Source organism: Ovis aries, chromosome 20 (assembly GCF_016772045.2).
Source record: "Ovis aries strain OAR_USU_Benz2616 breed Rambouillet chromosome 20, ARS-UI_Ramb_v3.0, whole genome shotgun sequence".
NCBI lineage: Eukaryota > Metazoa > Chordata > Mammalia > Artiodactyla > Bovidae > Ovis > Ovis aries.
Window position 1 is genome coordinate 12,756,810 of NC_056073.1, and position 21,691 is coordinate 12,778,500.

Genomic DNA, 21,691 nt, shown 5'->3' on the forward strand with positions numbered 1-21,691 from the left:
AATACCTACCTCAGCTTCTTTCTCGTAGGATGTTGGAAAAATTAAAAGGGTTAATACATATAAAATACTTTTCAGTGCGTACTAAGCTTTGCTGGTCCCGCTGCTGACTCCCAGTCTTAGCTGATTCTTTGAGAGAAATTCTTCACACCTTGTAATGATTTTTTCACTGGGATAAACATGTGCTTTGTGATCTTGAAGTAAGCTTGTACTTTCAATCTTGTTTATTTTTCAGGAGTTATTGGCTGTGGGTACTTTGATTCTTGCAGAAGGTTCAAACCGGAAATATGTGACATGATTTTGAATTTGGTTTCAGCGAGCAGAGTGCTATGGCAGTGGACTAAGGTACAAAATCGTCCGTTATCAGTAATCAGGAAAAAAAAAGCCACTAATTTTTCAGTCTGGTTATCACCTTGTGGCTCAGGAAGTTCTCATCACATATTGGGTAGCAGTGTTTTTTTGGGAAAAGACAAATTAGGGGCTCGAAAAGATTTATGACACCTTTTCCTTCCAGGGAGCAAATATTCTGACTGAATGATGCTTTTCATATGTATGAGATATTACTGTAAACCAGACATTGCATTCAAGATAAAGTAGACTTTTGCTGAAATGAGAACACTGCTTTTTTACTTATTTCTCTGATTTGTAACTCTTTATGTCTGTCTTCCCCTCCCCAACCCCAAGAGCCAAACTGTGTCAGACACTCAGATGTTGACTGAGTGACTACATGGATTTCCAGATATTCTTAGCTAGTCAGAACTTAAAGCCCAGCTTGTGGGTTTCTCTGAGGTGGAGCATGAATTAGTAAATGGATACAATGTACTTAATAAAGTAGTCTAGATTTTATTGCAGAGATCAATGCTCTAAGTAAAACTCAGGGAGCATTGTAGCTATCACCAGATAGCTGAAGATAGCTGAAGGTAGTCTGAAGGTAGACTCATGAAAAAGTAATTAAAGATAGGTCAGATTAAACACACACACACACACACACAAACCCAGCGTTGATATATGTGCCAAAAAAAAAAAAAAAAAAGTGGTGAAGGAGATGAGGATTACTTGTCATAGTTCAGACGTTCGTTTGGCCATTTACGCACATCTGGACAGAAGCTGATGTCCTGGGGAAACCTGGAGTGTGGCAGCCTCTCAGACCCCTGGGTGGACTGGGGGATTTCTTCCGTGTAGCCCTGCTGCAGTGACCAGTTCTTTGCATGGGGCCTGCTCCAGACTGGAGTTTCAGAACGTCTGAATGTCTGAGATAATTCTCTGTCATAAGATCCGTCTTTTTCCAGTGGGACTGTTGTTCAATTTAACAAGTCCTTGTACATATTTTTCTGGACTACTTCGGTCTTCCTGGTATTTTTCCATCAAAGCCTCTTTTATGAGTGTTAATCAGTTCTACTTCCTCACCTTTCTTTATCTTTTTAACACGTTTTGCACAAGCTCTCATTTCCACTGCTCTCATCGAGGTCATCAGGACCGCAGTCTTACCAAATCCAGAGGCTGATTTCGTCCTCCTCTGACTTGACCCTTTAGAGGCATTTGATGATCCCTCTAAACACATTCTTCTCTTGGCTTCAGAAAGGCCTCATGCTTCTTACCTCACTGGCTGCCTTCTCTAAGTCCCCACTCTCCCCCTTCCTCTAAGCACTGTGGTACACCTGATCTCCATCATGGAACCTCGTCTCTGCCTCCGTAATTACCCAGGTAGCCTCATCCAGCTTCGCGGCTTTAAACACCATCTCTGGGCTGATGACTTCAAAATCAATGCCTCCATCCCAGGCCTCTCTCCTCAGCTCCAGACTTGTTTCTAATGGGCTTACTTAGTAGACATCACCACTTTGATGTCTAGTAACGATCTCAAAGTTAACATGTCTGTAAATACGATCCTCTATCAGACTTTCCTATCTTAATTATCCTGCTTCTCAGGCTAAAACACAGGACTACATCCTTGATTTCTCTCTCTCATTCCCTACATCCAGTCCATCAGCAAATCTTAGTAAGCAGCCTTTCAAAATAGTATATCCAGAAGTTGAGTGCTTACTGCCACCTGACTGTGATCACCCTGATAGATGTTTCCATTACCTGCCCTCTAGACCAGGCAGCAGCTTCCTAATCAGTCTCCTTGTCCTCCTAGAATCTGTTCTTTACATGGTCCTAAAAATGCTTTTTTAACAGTATATCGGAGATCATGGTTCCCTTTGTTTTAAAAGATACTCTTTTTAAAAAATAGATGATGCTACTCCTCCATTTTATTTATTTATTTTTGGCCCCATAATACAAGCATATGAGATCTCAGTTCCCTGAGCAGGGATCGAACCTGTGTCCCCCACAGTGGAAGCATGGTCTTAAGCACTGGACCACCAGGGAAGTTGCTCCTTACTCAATCTTAGAATCACCAGTAGATTCCCAGTTACATTGCAGTGAAACATTCCACCTGCCCTCTGGCCTGTCCTGAGTTGGCCTCTGCTCACCGCTCAGTAGCTCAGTGGTAAAGAGTCCACCTGCAATGCAGGAGACACAGGCTTGATTCCTGGTTGGGAAGATCCCCTGGAGTAGAAAATGGTAACCCACTCCAGTATTCTTGCTGGGAAAATCCCACAGACAGAGAAGCCTGGCAGGCTACAGTGCATAGAGTCGCAGAGTTGGACATGACCGAGCCACTGGCCATACATAAACACCCTTCTTCCCTCCCATTGTTCTTCTGCAGCCACACTGCCCTTCTCGCTGTTTCCTGAACACCCGCAAGCTTTTCATGCTTCTGGACCTTTGTACTTTGTTTGACTCTTCTCACCATCTTACCATCAGAGGGGCTTTCTTAGATGATTTTCTCTAAAATAACTGTCCATGACCCCATTATAGGCCTTATCTGTCTCCTGATCCTTCATTTGTTCTTACTATGACTTTTATCATGATTATTTGTCTGTTAGTTTATATTTGCTTCCTATTTATTGCCAGGCTCTCCCACTTGAACAGGCCCCTGATGGCAGCAGATTTACCTGTCCTATTTACCATGATATCTTGGTAAGGGTAGTGGGAGATACTCAAAAATAGTCATAAAAAATGAATGAATCTTCCTACTCTTCCCCAGCCTCAAATAAGCAGCCTTCTTTGTATCTTTTCTTCAAATTTCCCATTTTCACAAAGTACTCTTTTAATCCACTCATGCCTAGTATATCTCTTTACTTTTCTATTACTTTACATAGCTTTAAAGCAGAAGCAGGTGAGAAAAAAAAGAAGTTGACAAAAATTAAAAGAAAATGTTGAAAGATGAGGTAAGAAGCAGATTAATAAATACGAAAGAATAGGGTAAGAAAGGACTTCATTTAATTCTCCCTAATGGTTGCTTAAGTTACCAACAGCTGCCATCATAGCTGCAGTTTTTCACAGAAAAGAAAAAGTAATGTTCACATAGCCTTATCCCTTTATTTTTGCATATTTGTAATATAAGTGCCTGCTTTGCATTTTGGTGAGTAGTATGAACATTTTAGCTTGGAATGGAACTGAAAGCAAAGAGGGAAAGTGAAAGGTGGTTGCTAATATATCATTTCTCTTTATTCTATCTTCACTTGCTACCTGCTGTTTTTAACTTGCACTGTAAATTAGCCTGTAGAAATTACCCTGTAAACTCAATAGGGTACTTTTTCAATATAGAAAGGGCATATTCCATGAATAAGTGCTAAAGAAAGCATTTACTTTCCTGAATTACTCATATGGAAAATTTGCTTTATATTTCCAAAGTTCTCATTGTCTCACTTTCAAAATGATGCTGATGGCATCAATTACAATCTTTACACTTGGGCAGCAGTACTTCCCACACCTAATGCCTCAAGTTTATCCCTTAACTGGTACCTCTTTGTATAAGAATGTAAAAGGTGTCATCTTATAGTTTTGCCTATTTGGATTTAGAAGTGGGTAGAAATAATAAGTAACTTAGTGTTCAAACAAACAAGCAAAACCCACAAAAACTACTAAGTAATTATAGCTGCATATCATACTTGCCTGCCAATTCTATTGTGGATATAGAGGTATATGAAAGCATATTGACTGAGTTTGGATCCATAAGTGAAATCTAGATTATGATAAACAAATGTATTTGTGGAAATCCAAATGCACTCAGGACCTTAATCAAAGCAACCTATAAAAGATGGTTTTTATTGACTTTAGACATGAACTTTCATTATTCTTAACCACATGACCACCAGCTCACAATCAGTTTTTTTGTTATGACATATTTCCATTTTGACGTAGGATCACAACAAACTATGGAAAATTCTTAAAGAGATGGGAATACCAGACTACCATCTTCCTCCTGAGAAACCTGTATGCAGGTCAAGAAGCAACAGTTAGAACTGAACATGGAATAACAGTCTGGTTCAAAATTGGGAAAGCAGTATTGTCACCCTGCTTATTTAACTTATATGCAGAGTACATCATGAGAAACACTGGGCTGGAGGAAGCACAAGCTGGAATCAAGATTGCTGAGAGAAATATCAATAACCTCAGATATGCAGATGATGCCACCCTTATGGCAAAAAGCAAAGAGGAACTAAACAGCCTCTTGGTGAAGGTAAAAGAGGAGAGTGAAAAAGCTTGTTTAAAACTCACCGTGAAAAAACTAAGATCATGGCATCCCGACCCATCACTTCATGACAGATAGATGGGAAAACAGTGAAACAGTGGCAGACTTTATTTTCTTGGGCTCCAAAATCACTGTAGATGGTGGCTGCAGCCGTGAAATTAAAAGACGCTTTCTCCTCGGAAGAAAAGCTATGACAAACCTAGTCAGCATATTAAAAGCAGAGACATCACTTCGCCAACAAAGGTCCTTATAATCAAAGCTATGGTTTTTCCAGTAGTCATTTATGGGTGTGAGAGTTGAACCATAAAGAAGGCTGAGCACCAAAGAATTGATGCCTTTTAACTGTAGTGCTAGAGAAGACTCTTGAGAGTCCCTTGTTCAGCAAGGAGATCAAACCAGTCAATCCTAAAGGGAATAAATCCAGAATATTCATTGAAAGGACTGATGCTGAAGCTCCAATGCTTTGGCAACCTGCTGTGAAGAGCCAGCTCACTGGAAAAGACCCGGATGCTGGAAAAGACTGAGGGCAAGAGGAAAAGGAGGCGACAGAGGATGAGATGGTTGGATGGCATCATTGACTCAATGGACATGAGTCTGAGCAAATCTGGGAGATAGTGAAGGACAGGGAAGCCTGGCATGCTACAGTCGATGGGGTCACAAAGAGTTGAACATGACTGAGCAACTGAACAACAGTAACAAAAATTTCTATAGACATACTAATAAGGTTAATAATGATTAGGAATGCTTATTCTTACAATTCACAGTTTTTAAAAACTCAAGGAGCAATGGCTTGATCAAAGTCAACTCAGGGGGGTAGAACAAGAGTTGGAGTCTGCATCTAGTGTGTTATCTTGAGTCCATCCTACTAAAAGCGTTATGGTCTTTAAAATTATATTTCAGTTTATTTATGATGTGTTTATTCCATAAATGCTGTAACAAAAATATAAACTTAATTTATTTGCCCAGTCTATTTTATATAAAATTGGAACGGTGAAATAAAATCATTCTAAAAGATTTTTAGTTTTATCTTGAATTGAAATTGAAGAGTGTTACTTTTTCTCTCAACTCTAGGTGAAGATGCTGCCTACTCCTTCTAAATTTCATTACATTTTCAATCTGCGAGATCTTTCCCGAATTTGGCAAGGAATGTTAACCATAAAAGCCGACGAGTGCGCTTCAGTTCATGTTCTTCTGTCACTTTTCAAACATGAGTGCAACAGAGTAATTGCGGACAGGTGTATATTGCAGTGCTTGAGTTTAAATGTAATATATAAGCAGTTTATACTACTAGATTAACTCCTGTATTGGCGACTCAAATAAGTAGAATATTTTCTTAAATTGCTCTGAGGCTTGTGACACATGGATGTCATTTCCCACCTGCTGGTCACCTTGAAAAAAACACTCCACCAATCTCCTTGAGTATTATTTCAATAAGACATTTAAAAAATATGCCCGCATTATCAGCGTGTTGACAACATTCAGAGGCAAATTTTAGTTATGTATAGTTTCTAAAAAACCGTGAAATGTGTGTAGTGAGAGCTCGGTTGCATGGTGACATTTGGTACATAAACTAAGTCATCTTTCTGAGCCTCTGTTCACTCCTCTATAAAATATGACGGTAATGCTGGTCTTGTTGTTTAGTCACTAGGTCACAGCTGACTCTTTTGCAACCCCATGGACTGTAGCCCATCCAGTTCCTCTGTCCATGGGATTTCCCAGGCAAGGATACTAGAGTGGGTTGCCATTTCCTTCTCCAGGGGATCTTCCTGAGCCAAGGAATTGAACCTGTTGTCCCCTGCATTGGCAGGTGGATTCTTTACCGCTGCGCTACCAGAGAAACCCAGTGCTGTTCTTACAAAGCTGTAAAGGACCTGCTGCAGTGTCTCACATAAAGTGGCCTCTGTCAAATGTTAGTCCCACTCCTTCCTCCCTTCCCACTCTGATGTTATAAGTGTGAAAAGGACCTTCATACACTGGGTGCACACAGACCCAGAAAGAGGATGCTCTCCCACTGCTGGCTGTCAAATTCTCCTCTTCTGTTGCAAGTTTCCGGGATCTTGGGCCTCACCCAAGGGACTTACCTGTTTTGTTAAAGAAAAAAAATCAATCACACTTGTTAAAACAATAAGACACTCACCCTTTATTCAAGACTATTGTGATAGATGTAGGGACTATACAGTGAGGTTTTGCAGTAGGGCTGAGAAATTGGGCTCAACTTTGAATACAAGCAGGGAAAAGTGGGAATTTATAACTGGGGAACAAGATGGGGGAGTTTGGATGGGAAATTACTAAGAGGAAATAAGGGGGTTATGGGAGGATTCTGCCTAAACTTGGAGAAGGCAATGGCACCCCACTCCAGTACTCTTGCCTGGACAAGCCCATGGATGGAGGAGCCTGGTAGGCTGCAGTCCATGGGGTCGCTTAGAGTCAGAAACGACTGAGCATCTTCACTTCACTTTTCACTTTCATGCATTGGAGAAGGAAATGGCAACCCACTCCAGTGTTCTTGCCTGGAGAATCCCAGGGACAGGGGAGCCTGGTGGACTGCTGTCTATGGGGTCGCACAGAGTCGGACACGACTGAAGTGACTTAGCAGCGGCAGCTGCCTAAACTGATCTAATGGGATTCTTGCTAAAAATGGGTGATGCAAAGAAGGACATGGAAGTCCAAAATTTGGGGCCTAGTTGGGAAGAGGATTCAGAGGAGCTTAAGTCTGGCCACAGAGAGAGACAGTCAGTATTTTCTGTAAGTGACACTGTTAGTGTTATAACTCTCTTGGATGGAGTTCGGTCTGCCTCTGATCAGAAGGCTGAACATACTGTTTCTGTATTTTGAGGTAATGGATGTACAGGGTGAGGGCTGAGAAGATGTGGAGAGAGGTTAAAACCATGTTCAGTTAGAACAGATGCCTTCCTGGTTTGCATTTCTTACTCCTGTATTTTTCTTTTAGGTTTATAACGCCTGATGATGAGCAATGGTTTAATACACAACTTGTCCGTTCGGTTGAAGAAAATGTTAGCCCAGATGTGGGGTCATATATTCTTCCTGAACCGTACTTTGTAGATTTTCTCCGTGAGATGCCTGAACCAACTGGAGATGAACCCGAAGACACCACGTTTGAAGTGCCCAAAGTCTATGAATTGGTATTTATTTTCCGTCTTTTTCGATCACTCATCTGGCTAGATATTTCTCCCTGCACCAGAGTCCCACTTTGGAGTTATCATAACTTCTACAATAGTTATTTGTTGTGTTTCATGTCATCATACACCAAGTGAAATATTTATTTCAAAGAAATTCAGCAGCAGTCCCATTAAAGTCAGGTATAAGACAAATGTGTGTGCAGTTATCTCGATGACTTAATATTGTTTTGAAAGTTCTAGGCAGTGCAGCAAAATGACAAGAAGAAAATAGATGTAATTATCAGATAGGAAAAACAAAAGGGTTATTACTGACAGATATGATTGTCTCTTAATATAATCCAAGAGATTTTTAAAAATCAGTTCCAACTTTCATTTATATGACCAAGTGTGATATAAATCTATAACTGAGTAAATATCCTCTATATTAGCCAATGGGCCAAATCCAGCCTACTGCCTGTTTTTGTCAGATTTGTGAGCTAAGAAGGGTTTTGCATTTTTAAATGGGTAGAAAAAAAATCAAAGAATAATAATATTGTGTGACACGTGAAAATTACACAGAATTCAAATTTCGATGTTCACAAGTAAAGTTGTATTGGAACACAACCAAGCCCATTTTTTTATATATTGTCTACGACTGCTTTTGTACTACAAAGGTGGAGCTGAATGACCATATGGGCCACAAAGTCTAAAATATTTACTACCTTGCCCTTTATAGAAAAAGGATTGCCATCTCTCGCCAATAATCCCAAGCTAGGAAATACAACATAAAAGTATTTCATTCAGTTAGCAACAAATGTGTAAAACATCTAGGAATAAATATGATAAAACTTTACTTGGTTAAATGGCCACACATTGTTTTCCATAAGTTAATATATAGATTTAATGATGCCTGAAACAAGACTCCAGAGAGATTTTTTAAAAACAGGATCACATACAGTAATTTCCAAATAAATATTGGTCAAAGAATTAAATGGGGAGCAACCATTTGCAAAAGAAATAAGTGAATATTGATTTCAGAATAATTTGACTACATAAACAATGTAAAATTTCTATATATTTTTAAAGCTCCCTAAGCACTGTTAAGAAGCAAATAAAAACTGAGAAATACATTTGTTATATTACAGCCTTAATTAACATGGATAGTAATTGTTGCTAGGATTCCTAAAGGAAAAGGTTATGAATAATTTCATATTGGAAACCAACCAGTTAGGCTTCAGGATCTGAAAATGGAAATAACTAAAAGTCAATTCATTCATGACACATTTTTGGAAATCCATTAGGTTTAACTTTTTTTTTAAAGGATTACTTGTGAATATCTTTACAATTACAGCATTCCTGAATTTTGGATCTTAAATATTATTTTTCTCTCTCCCTACTCTTAGGTACCATCCTTTGAATTTCTGTCTGAAAAACTCCAGTTTTACCAGAGACAGTTCAATGAAATCATTAGAGGAACATCTCTTGATCTGGTGTTTTTCAAAGATGCAATGACTCATCTTATTAAGGTTCTCGCTATTGATTGTTTACTGATATAAATAGATAATGTAAAAGCTTAGTGAATTTCACAGATAAACTATTTTAGAGAATACTTTTATAGTATCTGATAGTTAATAGAAGAGAATCTATAGGTTAAGTCAGTTCACTCTCTTACAAAACAAAGGCTTAATCAGAAACCTCTTATTTGAATTCATCTATATGACAGCAACGGAAAAGGCAATGGCAGCCCACTCCAGTACTCTTGCCTGGAAAATCCCATGGACAGAGGAGCCTGGTGGGCTGCAATCCATGGGGTTGCTAAGAGTTGGGTACTACTGAGCGACTTCCCTTTCACTTTTCACTTTCATGCATTGGAGAAGGAAATGGCAACCCACTCCAGTGTTCTTGCCTGGAGAATCCCAGGGATGGGGGAGCCTGGTGGGCTGCCGTCTATGGGGTCGCATAGAGTCGGACACAACTGAAGCGACTTAGCAGCAGCATATGACAGCAAATGTTTTTCAAGGGCAAACTGAGGGGTTTTGTGTTTGACTCGCTGAGTCAGAGTTTTACCTTTTTAGACAATAAGCTGGAGAACCCTAGGAAAAAAATATTCCCTCAAACTATGTTTTGGTGTAATGGAAATCCCGTTGCCCGTGGAGGAGAAGTTGATGTGTTTAAAAATGTTGACTTCATGATTGACCTACAGACTATGGGGAAAGGGGAAACATGGGTATACAGGACTGATAAAAATAGGAACCAACTGGAGGCATGACCTGAAAGGAGTATGGCTTGGATCCAGGTGTGAAAGGCTGCAGAAGGAGTTGTTTGTGTAATTTATAGAGGAAAAAGGAGTTTCTCCAACAAATTGGAATAGGAAGGTTTTCATAAAGAGGAGACAGTTGACTCTGTGTTTATTATAGAATCGTCTTCTGCAAAATTGGCGAATTTACATTCATCTATTCAACAATTAATAGTTATTATTTAAAAATATTTATTTATTTATTTAGGCCATGTTGGCTCTTAGTTGTGGCATGCGGGCTCTTTCATCATGGCACGTGGACTCCCTGGTTGTGGTACGTGGGCTCAGTAGTTGTGGCCCATAGGCTTAGTTGTTCTGAGGCTTGTGGGATCTTAGTTTCCAGACCAGGGATTGAACCTGAATTCCTTGCATTGCAAGGCAGATTCCCAACCACTAGACCACCAGGGAAGTCCCAACAAATAATTATTGAGTACCCACAGTGGCTTGGTCTTAGGGGCCTGGTACCCTGTTCTAGGTGCAAAACCACGTAAGTGATTAACGTATTTAAAATATAATAGTAGATTTGACACATATCAAGGTGTCTGCCCCCTGTAAAACTTGAATTTTAAAAAATTCTTTGTTGTGGTGATAAATGAATTTAATGATCCATCTAGATTTTCTTCTAATCAGTGGTGAAGGTGAAGTCGCTCAGTCATGTCCAACTCTTTGCGACCCCGTGGACTGTAGCCTACCAGGCTCCTCCGTCCATGGGATTCTCCAGGCAAGAATACTGGAGTGGGTTGCCATTTCCTTCTCCAGGGGATCTTCCCGACCCAGGGATCGAACCCAGGTCTCCTGCATTGGAGGCAGACGCTTTAACCTCTGAGCCACCAGGGAAGCTCTAATCAGTGGTATTAATGTAAAAGACAGCTTTTTAGCAATGTCTCCAACTGACCTGCATAAGATTCAAACCACAGTTTGGGCCTTATCCTCTCTGTGAGGGAATCTCCTTAGAAAAGCAACACAAGGCTAAAGGCTGTTTCCCTGAGTTTTTTCTACAGATGTTTCCATGCCTCCATTGTAAATAGAATTTTGATACTTTAAAAAAATTTTCACCGGCAGAGATATGGTAGAGGTAGCATTTGTTGTAGAGCTAAGTAGCATTTGTTTTCTGCTTAAGTCAGTGTGTTAGACTGATGATAATAAGCAAACAGTTGTAAACTGCTCCCTGCAGATTGGGAAGAGCAGTTCCATTACCTGTTGAGTATGAAAATAATAAAATTACACACAGAAAATCATTTAAAAATAGGAGATAGGAAAGCCAATTTGCACTCTTTTTCATGATGTAAATATAGATGGGCAATGAAAGAACTGGAATTGAATAAATCAATATGAAACCTTTTACATTAAATGAAAATGTCTAATGTCGTCTTGAAGCATGTGGTCAAACCATGGACCCATTTATTGCAAGCAGATGTAAACAGCTGAATTCTATTTTCAAATATATACTATTTTATTTCAAAACAGATTTCACGAATAATCCGAACATCATGTGGAAATGCATTGCTTGTGGGTGTCGGTGGTTCAGGAAAACAAAGTCTTTCAAGATTGGCCTCTTTTATAGCTGGATATCAAATATTCCAGATAACATTAACCAGGTAAGATAAAATGAAACACGCCAATATTTTTTTTTCTCTATCGTTGATTTCACTGGAGTGAAATGTTCGATTAAAAAAATTACATATATAATTATGACTGATTTGCATCGTAGTATGGCAGAAAGCAACACAGCATTGTAAAGCAATTATCCTTCAACTAAAAAATGAAATAAAATTTAAAAAATTACAACAGGATTTATCTGGAGGTTCAGTGGTTAAGACTCCCTGTTTCTACTGCTGGAGGCAACAGTTTGATCCCTGGTCAGGAAACTGAGATCCTGCATGCTGCTGGGCATAGCCAAATAAAAATTAAAAAGATTACAACAATTTATTGTATTTTTTGTTTTTATTTCAGGGTAATATACATTAAAAAAAATGTTCACAAATCATGAGTGTCAAAAAGTTAGTACACCTATGTAGTTAGTTCACAGATAAAGAAATAAAACATCATCACTAGCACCCAGAAGGGGTGCAGTCCAGAAGTACACCTTTGGTCTTGTCCCAGTCACTACCCTCCTAAGGGGAACAATATTCTAACTTCTAAGCCCATTGATTTATTTTTCCTATTTTTTAGCTTATGTCAGTCAAAATGTATGGGGTTTCCTTTTTTAGTGTCCAGTGTTTGTTGCTTGCACGGTGTTTGTGAGATTCATCCGTGATGCTACATGCAGCAGCAGTTTATCCATTTTTATTGCTGTGGAGCCTTCCATTCTATCACATATTGCCACAGTTGCTTATCCATCGTATTGTTGATAAACATTTGCGGGGTTTTTGATTTGCAAACACAGCTGTTATGAATATTCTTGCACATGTCTGAGTATACTCCTCGAGATAGAAGTGGTGGGTATAACAATGCAGGGGGAGTGAGGAGAAGAGGCCAGGCAGCGGAGGAAATCTGGAGTGGTTTCCAGAAACCCCAGGAGCCAGAGAATTAGCCTAAAAACGAGATTAAAGCATGAAGAGTGGTGTCAAACCTTTGGGTGGATCAGATGGGGCCAGAAGCCACCATTAAGGAAGTGAAAGAAGCAAATATAAACAAATTTTAAAACTCCTCAAGAGGCTTAGATATGAAAGAAAGCAGCGAGAAGAGTCTGGACCTAGAAAGGGTGTGCTGTGACCATGTCTATATATTGTAAAAGCAATGCCTAACAGTCTGCTTAATTTTTAAAAATGAGCAAAATGGCTTTGTGACTTCATTGAGTGGTCAGTGAGAGGGTTACTCTATCAACACCGGGCAGTTCTGAGTAAGGATGTGGACTAGGTCGCTCTCACAGGTGCAGCTACTTCTCAGAAAACCAACTTACCTGTTTCCCTTTTTAATGAGTTCTCCCCCTTAGGAATTATTTTGAGGGGATAGATCGTTTCTTTTTGATAGTATTCCTTTTGCTGAGATCTATAAGACTTTTAACTATAGTGCCACCCAGAAGGGCTTCACTTCCTCTCCTAATTTAAAAATAAGCTATGACATCTCTTATATGCAGAATCTAAAAAGAAATGATACAGATGAACTTATTTACAAAACTAAAACAGACTCACAGACTTAGAGAATGAACTTACGGTTGCCAGGGGAAGAATAGGAGGAATGGTTAGTTAGGGAGTTTTGGATATAGAATTATGTACGCATTGCTGTATTTAAAATGGATAACCAACAAGGACCTACTGTATAGCATAGGGAACTCTGCTCAATGTTATGTGGCAGCCTGGGAGAGAGGGGAGTTTAGGGGAGAATGGATACATGTTTATGTATGGCTGAGTCCCTTTGCTGTCCACCGGAAATTGTCGCAGCATTGTTAATTGGCTATACTCCAGTATAAAATAAAAAGGTTAAAAAAATAAAAGTAAGCTATTTATACATTTAAGTGTAGTTAAGCTTACTCCTTGGAAGAAAGGTTATGACCAACCTCAGTTCATTTCAGTTCAGTTGTTCAGTCATGTCCGACTCTTTGCGACCCCATGAATCACAGCATGCCAGGCCTCCCTGTCCATCACCAACTCCAGGAGTTCACTCAAACTCACATCCATCGAGTCGGTGATGCCATCCAGCTATCTCATCCTCTGTCATCCCCTTCTCCTCCTGCCCCCAATCCCTCCCAGCATCAGGGTCTTTTCTAATGAGTCAACTCTTCGCATGAGGTGGTCAAAGTAGTGGAGTTTCAGCTTTAGCATCATTCCTTCCAAAGAACACCCAGGGCCGATCTCCTTCAGAATGGACTGGTTGGATCTCCTTGCAGTCCAAGGGACTCTCAAGAGTCTTCTCCAACACCACAGTTCAAAAGCATCAATTCTTTGGCACTCAGCTTTCTTCACAGTCCAACTCTCACATCCATACATGACCACTGGAAAAACCATAACCTTGACTAGATGGACCTTTGTTGGCAAAGTAATGTCTCTGCTTTTAAATATGCTATCTAGGTTGGTCATAACTTTTCTTCCAAGGAGTAAGTGTCTTTTAATTTCATGGCTGCAATCACCATCTGCAGTGATTTTGGAGCCCCTCAAAATAAAGTCTGACACTGTTTCCACTGTTTCCCCATCTGTTTCCCATGAAGTGATGGAACCAGATGCCATGATCTTCGTTTTCTGACTGTTGAGCTTTAAGCCAACTTTTTCACTCTCCTTTTTCACCAAGAGGCTTTTTAGGTCCTCTTCACTTTTTGCCATAAGGGTGGTGTCATCTGCATATCTGAGGTTATTGATATTTCTCCCGGCAATCTTGATTCCAGCTTGTGCTTCTTCAAGCCCAGAGTTTCTCATGATGTACACTGCATATAAGTATGACCTACCTAGACAGCATATTAAGAAGCAGAGACATTACTTTGCCAACAAAGGTCCATCTAGTCAAGGCTATGATTTTTACAGTAGTCATGTATAGATGTGAGAGTTGGACTGTAAAGAAAGCTGAGTGCTGAAGAATTGATGCTTTTGAACTGTGGTGTTGGAGAAGACTCTTGAGAGTCCCTTGGACTGCAAGGAGATCCAACCGGTCCATCCTAAGGGAAATCAGTCCTGACTATTTATTGGAAGGACTGATGTTGAAGCTGAAACTCTGGTACTTTGGTCATCTGATGCAAAGAGCTGACTCATTTGAGAAGACTCTGATGCTGGGAAAGATTGAAGGCAGGAGGAGAAGGGGACGACAGAGGATGACATAGTTGGATGGCATCGCCAACTCAGTGGACATGAGTTTGAGTAAACTCTGGGAGTTGGTGATGGACAGGGAGGCCTGGTGTGTTGCAGTCCATGGGGTCTCAAAGAGTTGGACATGACTGAGCGACTGAACTGAACTGAACTGAAGCTACATCATCTCGAATGCCCATAATAACCTTTACAAATTGGTAATTATCTTCATTTTGAAGATGAGGAAACAAACTGTAAAACATGAAGGGACTTTTATAAAACTGCAGGGCAGGGATTTGAACTCTGGTCTTCCTGGTTTTAATGCCAGTAGTCTTTCCATTAGACCCTATGGATTACACAGAACTCCCTATTACTTACATTATGAAACCTCCTTCAAATAAGGACTTCTTTATAATCCCTTTCATTGGCATCTACCCACGAGGATTTACATGCCACATTTAAGAAAATGTCTGCCTTGTTTTTACATATCATATCACTTCTGGTAGCACATGCATTTAGTAGGAAACAGGGTAAACAAGAAAAACAGAGACCAAGCTTGTCTCTCTTCAGAATCTGTGACCACGTAATTATAACATTTCTATTATTTATATCACATTGCATAATGCATCTCTGAATCTAGTTGCTTAATGAGATGTGCAAATTACCATTATATGTAATTTATCACTAACTTTACTTATAATTTATCTATACCTTCTTACCAATCTAAGCTCATCCAAATATCTGATTAGTTTTAAATATTACATATATATTCACTTGGGAAAACATCTGTTGGCTGAGCACTGTTGGACTGTAGGGAATAAAAGTTGTTTTCCTTGTTCCCAATTATTCTGTCTGAGTCACTTGTAGTAAATTCCCCACTAACTTCTCAAGCTAAATAAAACCTATTTATTTAGAGTGGTAATGTACAGCTGTTTAGCTCTGTGTTTTCTAGCAGGCACTATTAACTTAGAATCTATTGGAGCAGGTACAGATTATGCTCTAATTATCATGGATTATATTGTGTTTTGAGATAAATGATGACTATATTTTCATTTAAAGCTTTCTGCTCCTTCTCTTCTTAGGTCTTATAATGTGAGTAATCTCACAGATGATTTAAAAGCCTTGTACAAAGTTGCTGGTGCTGATGGCAAAGGCATCACTTTTATCTTTACTGACAACGAAATAAAAGATGAGTCATTTCTAGAATATCTCAACAACCTGCTATCTTCAGGGGAGGTATGTCTCCAAAGTAGAGAAAGAAGTCATATTTTTAAAGTGTAAATCTGAATAGAGAAAGCAGCAGTCTTTCAGAAGTGAGGTGTTTAGGGACTTCCCTGGTGGCCCAGTGGCTAAGACTCTGAGCTCCCAACGCAGGGCGCCCAGGACCAATCCCTAGTCAGGGTAGTAGATATCACATGCTGAAACTAGAGTTTGCATGCTGTAGCAAAGATCCTGGACAGATGTAACTAAGACCTGGCACAGCCAAATAAATAAATAATAATTATTTAAAAAAGAAATGAAGCCATTTGGTACCCATTTTTCATTTTAGAAATGATTAACACATGAGGTTCAATTGATTTTTTTGAAGTTTCTGTGAAAGTAATGCTGCTTTACCTCCAGATATTTTATATGTTTTTTTCCATTTTAAATATGGTTCCTTATTTGTCTCATAAATCTTTGGCTTGATCCTGTAATTTATTTTAGGAGAAGCAAAATTTATCTATCTATATCATTTATGTATCTAAATATCAGGAGTATAGAATGGTTGAAAAAGTTACCCTACCTGTAAGTAGATGTGTATGTCAACACTGAGCACCAAAGAACTGATGCTTTTGAACTGTGATGTTGGAGAAGACTCTTGAGAGTCCCTTGGACTGCAAGGAAGATCCAACCAAGCCATCCTGCTGGAAACCAGTCCTGAATATTCATTGGAAGGACTGATGCTGAAGCTGCAACTCCAATACTTTGGCCATCTGATGCGAAGAACTGACTTATTGGAAAAGACCCTGATGCTGGGAAAGATTGAAGGCAGGAGGAGAAGGGGACGGCAGAGGAAGAGATGGTTGGGTAGCATCACCGACTCAATGGACATGAGTTTGAATAAACTCTGGGAGTTGGTGATGGACAGGGAGGCCTGTCATGCTGCAGTCCCTGGGATTGCAAAGAGTTGGACATGACTGAGCAATTGAACTGAACTGAATGTCACCACTGCTGACACCATGTTTATCGTCACTTCTTTGACCACCAACATGCGTGGCGCTTTATTAGAAGGATGCACAGGACTCAGCATATGTTGAGCCTATGACTAAGATGTATTGCAGCAGCTCAGTAAGGGTTTTCAGCTGGATCAGTAAAGAAAAAGACACATCCGGGGGAGTCGGGAAATCCATATACATGCTTCCTATTAATATGTTCTCACTACAGGGTCCATACAGAATGTGTTTTTGGTGTGAAATGAAAGTGAAGAAACGTGAAGTCAAGTGCAGAAATACATGTGCTCTTTCTGTTCCAGGAAGCTCATCTGAGACTCAGAATTCAAGATTCTCTTAGGGGCTGGTCATGTAGTTGTTCTCTGCCTAGCCACAATTGCCAAAATTCCAGACTCCCAGAAGGAAAGCAGATGTTCACCACATATCCCAATGTTTTTGTAAATAGTCTAGGTACAGTGGAACAGCCTTATCGATTAGTCATGGTGGATTCCTTCCAAAAGCCTGTTTCTCGGATGCCAGGCAAAGGCCAGCCCTACAAGCGCACCTTGCGTGTGAAGTCTTCCCTTCACAGTATGGATGCTTACTTTCGCATGCTCTAGTTAACTATTCTGGAACCATAGTTGAGACTGACTGTGAATCAGAACGGAAGGCATCGCTGGACATTTAAAGTGGTGACTGGAATGGTAAACAAGATGGCTTTTTGGTAATAGCTATTTGAGCAAAAGGAAACTTAATTTGCTCCTGATTAAGCTGCTAAATAAAAAGTTGCACTCTTGTAATTTCTGGCAAACTAGGGATTTGGCTGTAGAGACGCAGGAAAAAATATGAAAAGAAATGACATGTGGTGGTGGGGGTGGGGGGAATGGGGAAGGACCAGACTTTGGCAGTGCGTTGGCGTGGGGAACTCTCAAAATACTGAACCCTTTCTTGCCTGTTCCTCAAAGATCTCCAATTTGTTTGCACGGGACGAGATGGATGAAATCACCCAAGGGCTGATATCGGTCATGAAAAGGGAGCTCCCTCGCCATCCTCCCACCTTCGATAATCTGTATGAGTACTTCATTTCAAGATCAAGGAAGAACTTGCACGTTGTTCTCTGCTTTTCTCCAGTGAGTTTTTACTTTAGTTATTTCCATGTAGGAGGAATTACTTCCTTGAATGTACTTAGTTCACCTTCTCTGATGAGATGATTTGCTCAGAAATGAACACTTGTTACTTCTTTACTACCACCAATCTCCACTGACCAAAATCATACTAAAGAGTGAAAATTGAGTATACTTGTTAGGAATTATTGCATACCCTACAACTTTGATTGCCTAGAGACAGAAATTATTTGATTTTAAGGGATTTGGTGATGTAGTCTTGTCTAGCTTTAGCGCCAATATAGTCATACCATCTAGAATGTCCCTGATGTAGGTTTGAATGTCTCTCACTCACTGTGCTATCCAGTATTCTAACCATTAGCCATGTGTGGTCATTTGATTTTTGATCAGTTAAAATTAAGTAAAAATGAAAATCCAATTTCTCAGTCCCACTAGCTTCATTTCAAATACTCAGTAGCTGCACGTGGCTAGAGATTACTATGGAAAGCACACATACAGATCCTCTCCATCATCATAGAAAATTCTATTGGGCAGTTCCGCTCTTGGGGGTGGGGGAGGTGGCACACTAACTTATAGGGCATCTTGCTTAATTTTTAGGTAGTCTAACAGCCAGAAAGATCTTCTTTACAAACAGTGGAATTTTGTCTCTGATTTTTCACCTGTGATTTCGTTTGTCCTGTAAAGTGAATCCAATCCCTCTCCTGCATTCAGCTCTCCAGATATTTGGGGAAAGTTTCTGCAGACTCCCTACGTCGTTTCTTTTTTAGACCAAACACCTCCCATTCCTCTGCAGATCTCACTTGCCCTGGTTCCAGGCCTTTCACTGTCCTGGTTGTCTCTCTCTAGAAATGTGGTTTGTCAGTTTCCTTTTTTTTTTTTTTTCCATCCATTTTTCCTTTCTTGGAACAGATCTTTAATGTCAGATTGTTTAAAATTTTCTTTAAATTTTAAGTATCAAATTTAGCTTTTTTTTTTTTTTTTTGCTTAAGAATCACTCTTGAGCCCCCACCCACCTCCTGTCCCACCCATCTAGGCCATCACAGAGTGCCAGGCTGGGCTCCCTGTGTTGTGCAGCAGCTTCCCGCTGGTGATCTCTCTTTTACATGATAGTGTATATATATCACTGCAACTGTCTCGATTCCTCCGACTCTCCCTTCTCTCGCTGTGTCCACAAGTCCGTTCTTTTTGTCTGCATCTCTATTTCTCCCTTGTAAATAGGCTCATCGGTACTGTTTTTCTAGGTTCTTATATATGTGTTAGTATACAATATTTGTTTTTGCTTTCTGACTTACTTCACTCTGTATAACAGGCTATAGATTCATCTACTTCACTACAACTGACTCAAATTCATTCCTTTTTATAGCTGAGTAATATTCCATTGTGTATTTGTAGCACATGGGCAAAGAAGATGTCAGTGTCTTCTTACATGGTAGCTTCTAGAATTGAGCAGATCGAGTCTTAGGAAAGGAAAGAGTGTGGAACTATTACCTCCTTGCACCTGGACACTTAATTTACATATTCATACAGTTAAGAAGATTTCTAAAAGAATTTGTTGTATCAGGCTGTTGGCTCAGAATATAAAAAGGTCTCTCTGCCTGACTTATAATCCCTCTGCCTGACTTATAATCCCTCTGTGTTTTTTTAATATATAATTTTTTTAAATTTATAATACTTTTTGACATTTCTGTCGCTAGGTTGGTGAGAAGTTCCGTGCCCGCTCTTTGAAATTTCCTGGCTTGATATCGGGCTGCACCATGGACTGGTTCAGCCGCTGGCCTAGGGAGGCGCTGGTTGCTGTGGCCTCCTATTTCGTTTCAGGCTATAGTATTGTCTGCTCTAGTGACACTAAAAGACAAGTCGTAGAAACAATGGGCCTCTTTCACGACATGGTTTCAGAGAGCTGCGAAAGTTATTTCCAGAGGTAAGTGATGATGCATAAGTGTAATAGCTACAGAAACACAAGGTTCACCCCAAAGAGGAATAAAATGGAACATCCAGTAAGACACTCGTCACAGTGATGGAGCTCGAAATCCCAGCTGCACTTAGATTTGTCCCTTGCTTTGATTTTCTAGTGATTATGTAATAAAATGATGACAAATAATTGAGATTTTAAAATTAACTAGTGTCCATACTTTTAACTATTCCTTTCCCTCCGGGCTTCAAAGTAACAGATACTTAATGAATTATTTAAATTCACTTGCTTAATTTATTTTTTGGAAATGACTTAAAATAATTCATTAGAAACTGTTTAAAATTTGTTTCTTATTCAAGTTCATTATTTATTTGGTTAAAGAAGTCCACAGTTCTAAAGTTTCATTATTGCCTTATGCTAAGGGATCATGTATATGCATCACTTAATCTTGTCTGTGTTTTCTTGACAAATAATTATGAAACTAAAGTTTAATTGACAGTAGAAGAGTCCAGTCCCTAAAAGCAGAAATGGTGTTCATGATGTGAAAGCTGGTGTTGACAGTTCAAGAATATAGCAGTCTTTTCCAAAGTGTGATAGTCACTGGTATGATTGCTATAAATAAAGGTGGGCCAACATGGTTTCTATAACAGAGCACTTCTTCCTTAGGGTTCATGGATGAGCTTCAGGGCGTGCAGTACCTCCCAGAAAGACTGGGCCTATTTTTCTGCACAGAGAGTCTTCAGTTCAGTCGCTCAGTTCTGTCCAACTCTTTGCAACCCCATGGACACACACAAGGTCTCCCTGTCCATCACCAACTTCCGGAGCTTACTCAAACGCATGTCCATTGAGTCGATAATGCCATCCAACCATCTCATCCTCTGTTGTCACCTTCTCCTCCTGCCTTCAGTCTTTCCCAGCATCAGGGTCTTTTCTAAGGAATCAGTTCTTCGCATCAGGTGGCCAAAGTATTGGAGCTTCAACTTCAGCATCAGTCCTTCCAATGAGTACTCAGGACTGATTTCCTTTAAGATTGACTGGTTGGATCTCCTTGCAGTCCAAGGGACTCTCAAGAGTTTTCTTCAACACCACAGTTCAAAAGCATGAATTCTTCAGCCCTCAGCTTTCTTTATAGTCTGACTCTCACATCCATACATGACTACTGAAAAAACCATAGCTTTAAGTAGACGGACCTTTGTCATCAAAGTAATGTCTCTGCTTTTTAATATGCTGTCTAGGTTGGTCATAGCTTTTCTTCCAAGGAGCAAGCATCTTTTAATTTCATGGCTACAATCACCATCTGCAGTGATTTTGGAGCCCAAGAAAATAAAGTCTGTCACTGTTTCCATTGTTTCCCCATCTATTTGCCATGAAGTAATAGGACCAGATGGAGAGTCTGGGTAGCACTTAATTGATTTTCCAAGGGGTAGGGGATCCTATCTCACAAAAACTTGTTTATCCTGTGTCGTTTTCTTTACTTAAAACTGTACATGGACCATTCTCTTAAACAGTCATAGATAGTCTCCCAGATTCTCTTGGTAAATCTGCATATATTAATTCTCTTTGTTGGAAGATTTTCTTTCTGCTTAACTTGCACTCCACCTCTGCTGCTGTCAACTTGTGAAGAGAAGTTTTCACCTTTGTGCAGCTACAAAAACCCATGTCTTTATTTTTGAAAATTTGGTGTATTTTTCAAAGTTTTCATATCCTCTTATTGTAGAAGTTTATTCTGAATGCAATATATATGCATAATTTGGGACTTT

The 21,691-nt window shown here is 39.7% G+C and overlaps 1 protein-coding gene across 1 annotated transcript in view; it reads left to right on the forward strand.

The window, feature by feature from the left end:
* DNAH8 (dynein axonemal heavy chain 8) overlaps positions 1-21,691 on the forward strand; it is a 339,200-nt gene that overhangs the window by 189,469 nt on the left and 128,040 nt on the right. The window contains exons 58-65 of the mRNA XM_060403159.1: positions 233-342; positions 5,648-5,811; positions 7,527-7,719; positions 9,099-9,221; positions 11,459-11,589; positions 15,789-15,942; positions 17,861-18,025; positions 19,714-19,940. Of these exons, the coding sequence (XP_060259142.1) occupies positions 233-342; positions 5,648-5,811; positions 7,527-7,719; positions 9,099-9,221; positions 11,459-11,589; positions 15,789-15,942; positions 17,861-18,025; positions 19,714-19,940 (1,267 nt within the window). The remainder of the gene's footprint in view (positions 1-232; positions 343-5,647; positions 5,812-7,526; positions 7,720-9,098; positions 9,222-11,458; positions 11,590-15,788; positions 15,943-17,860; positions 18,026-19,713; positions 19,941-21,691) is intronic.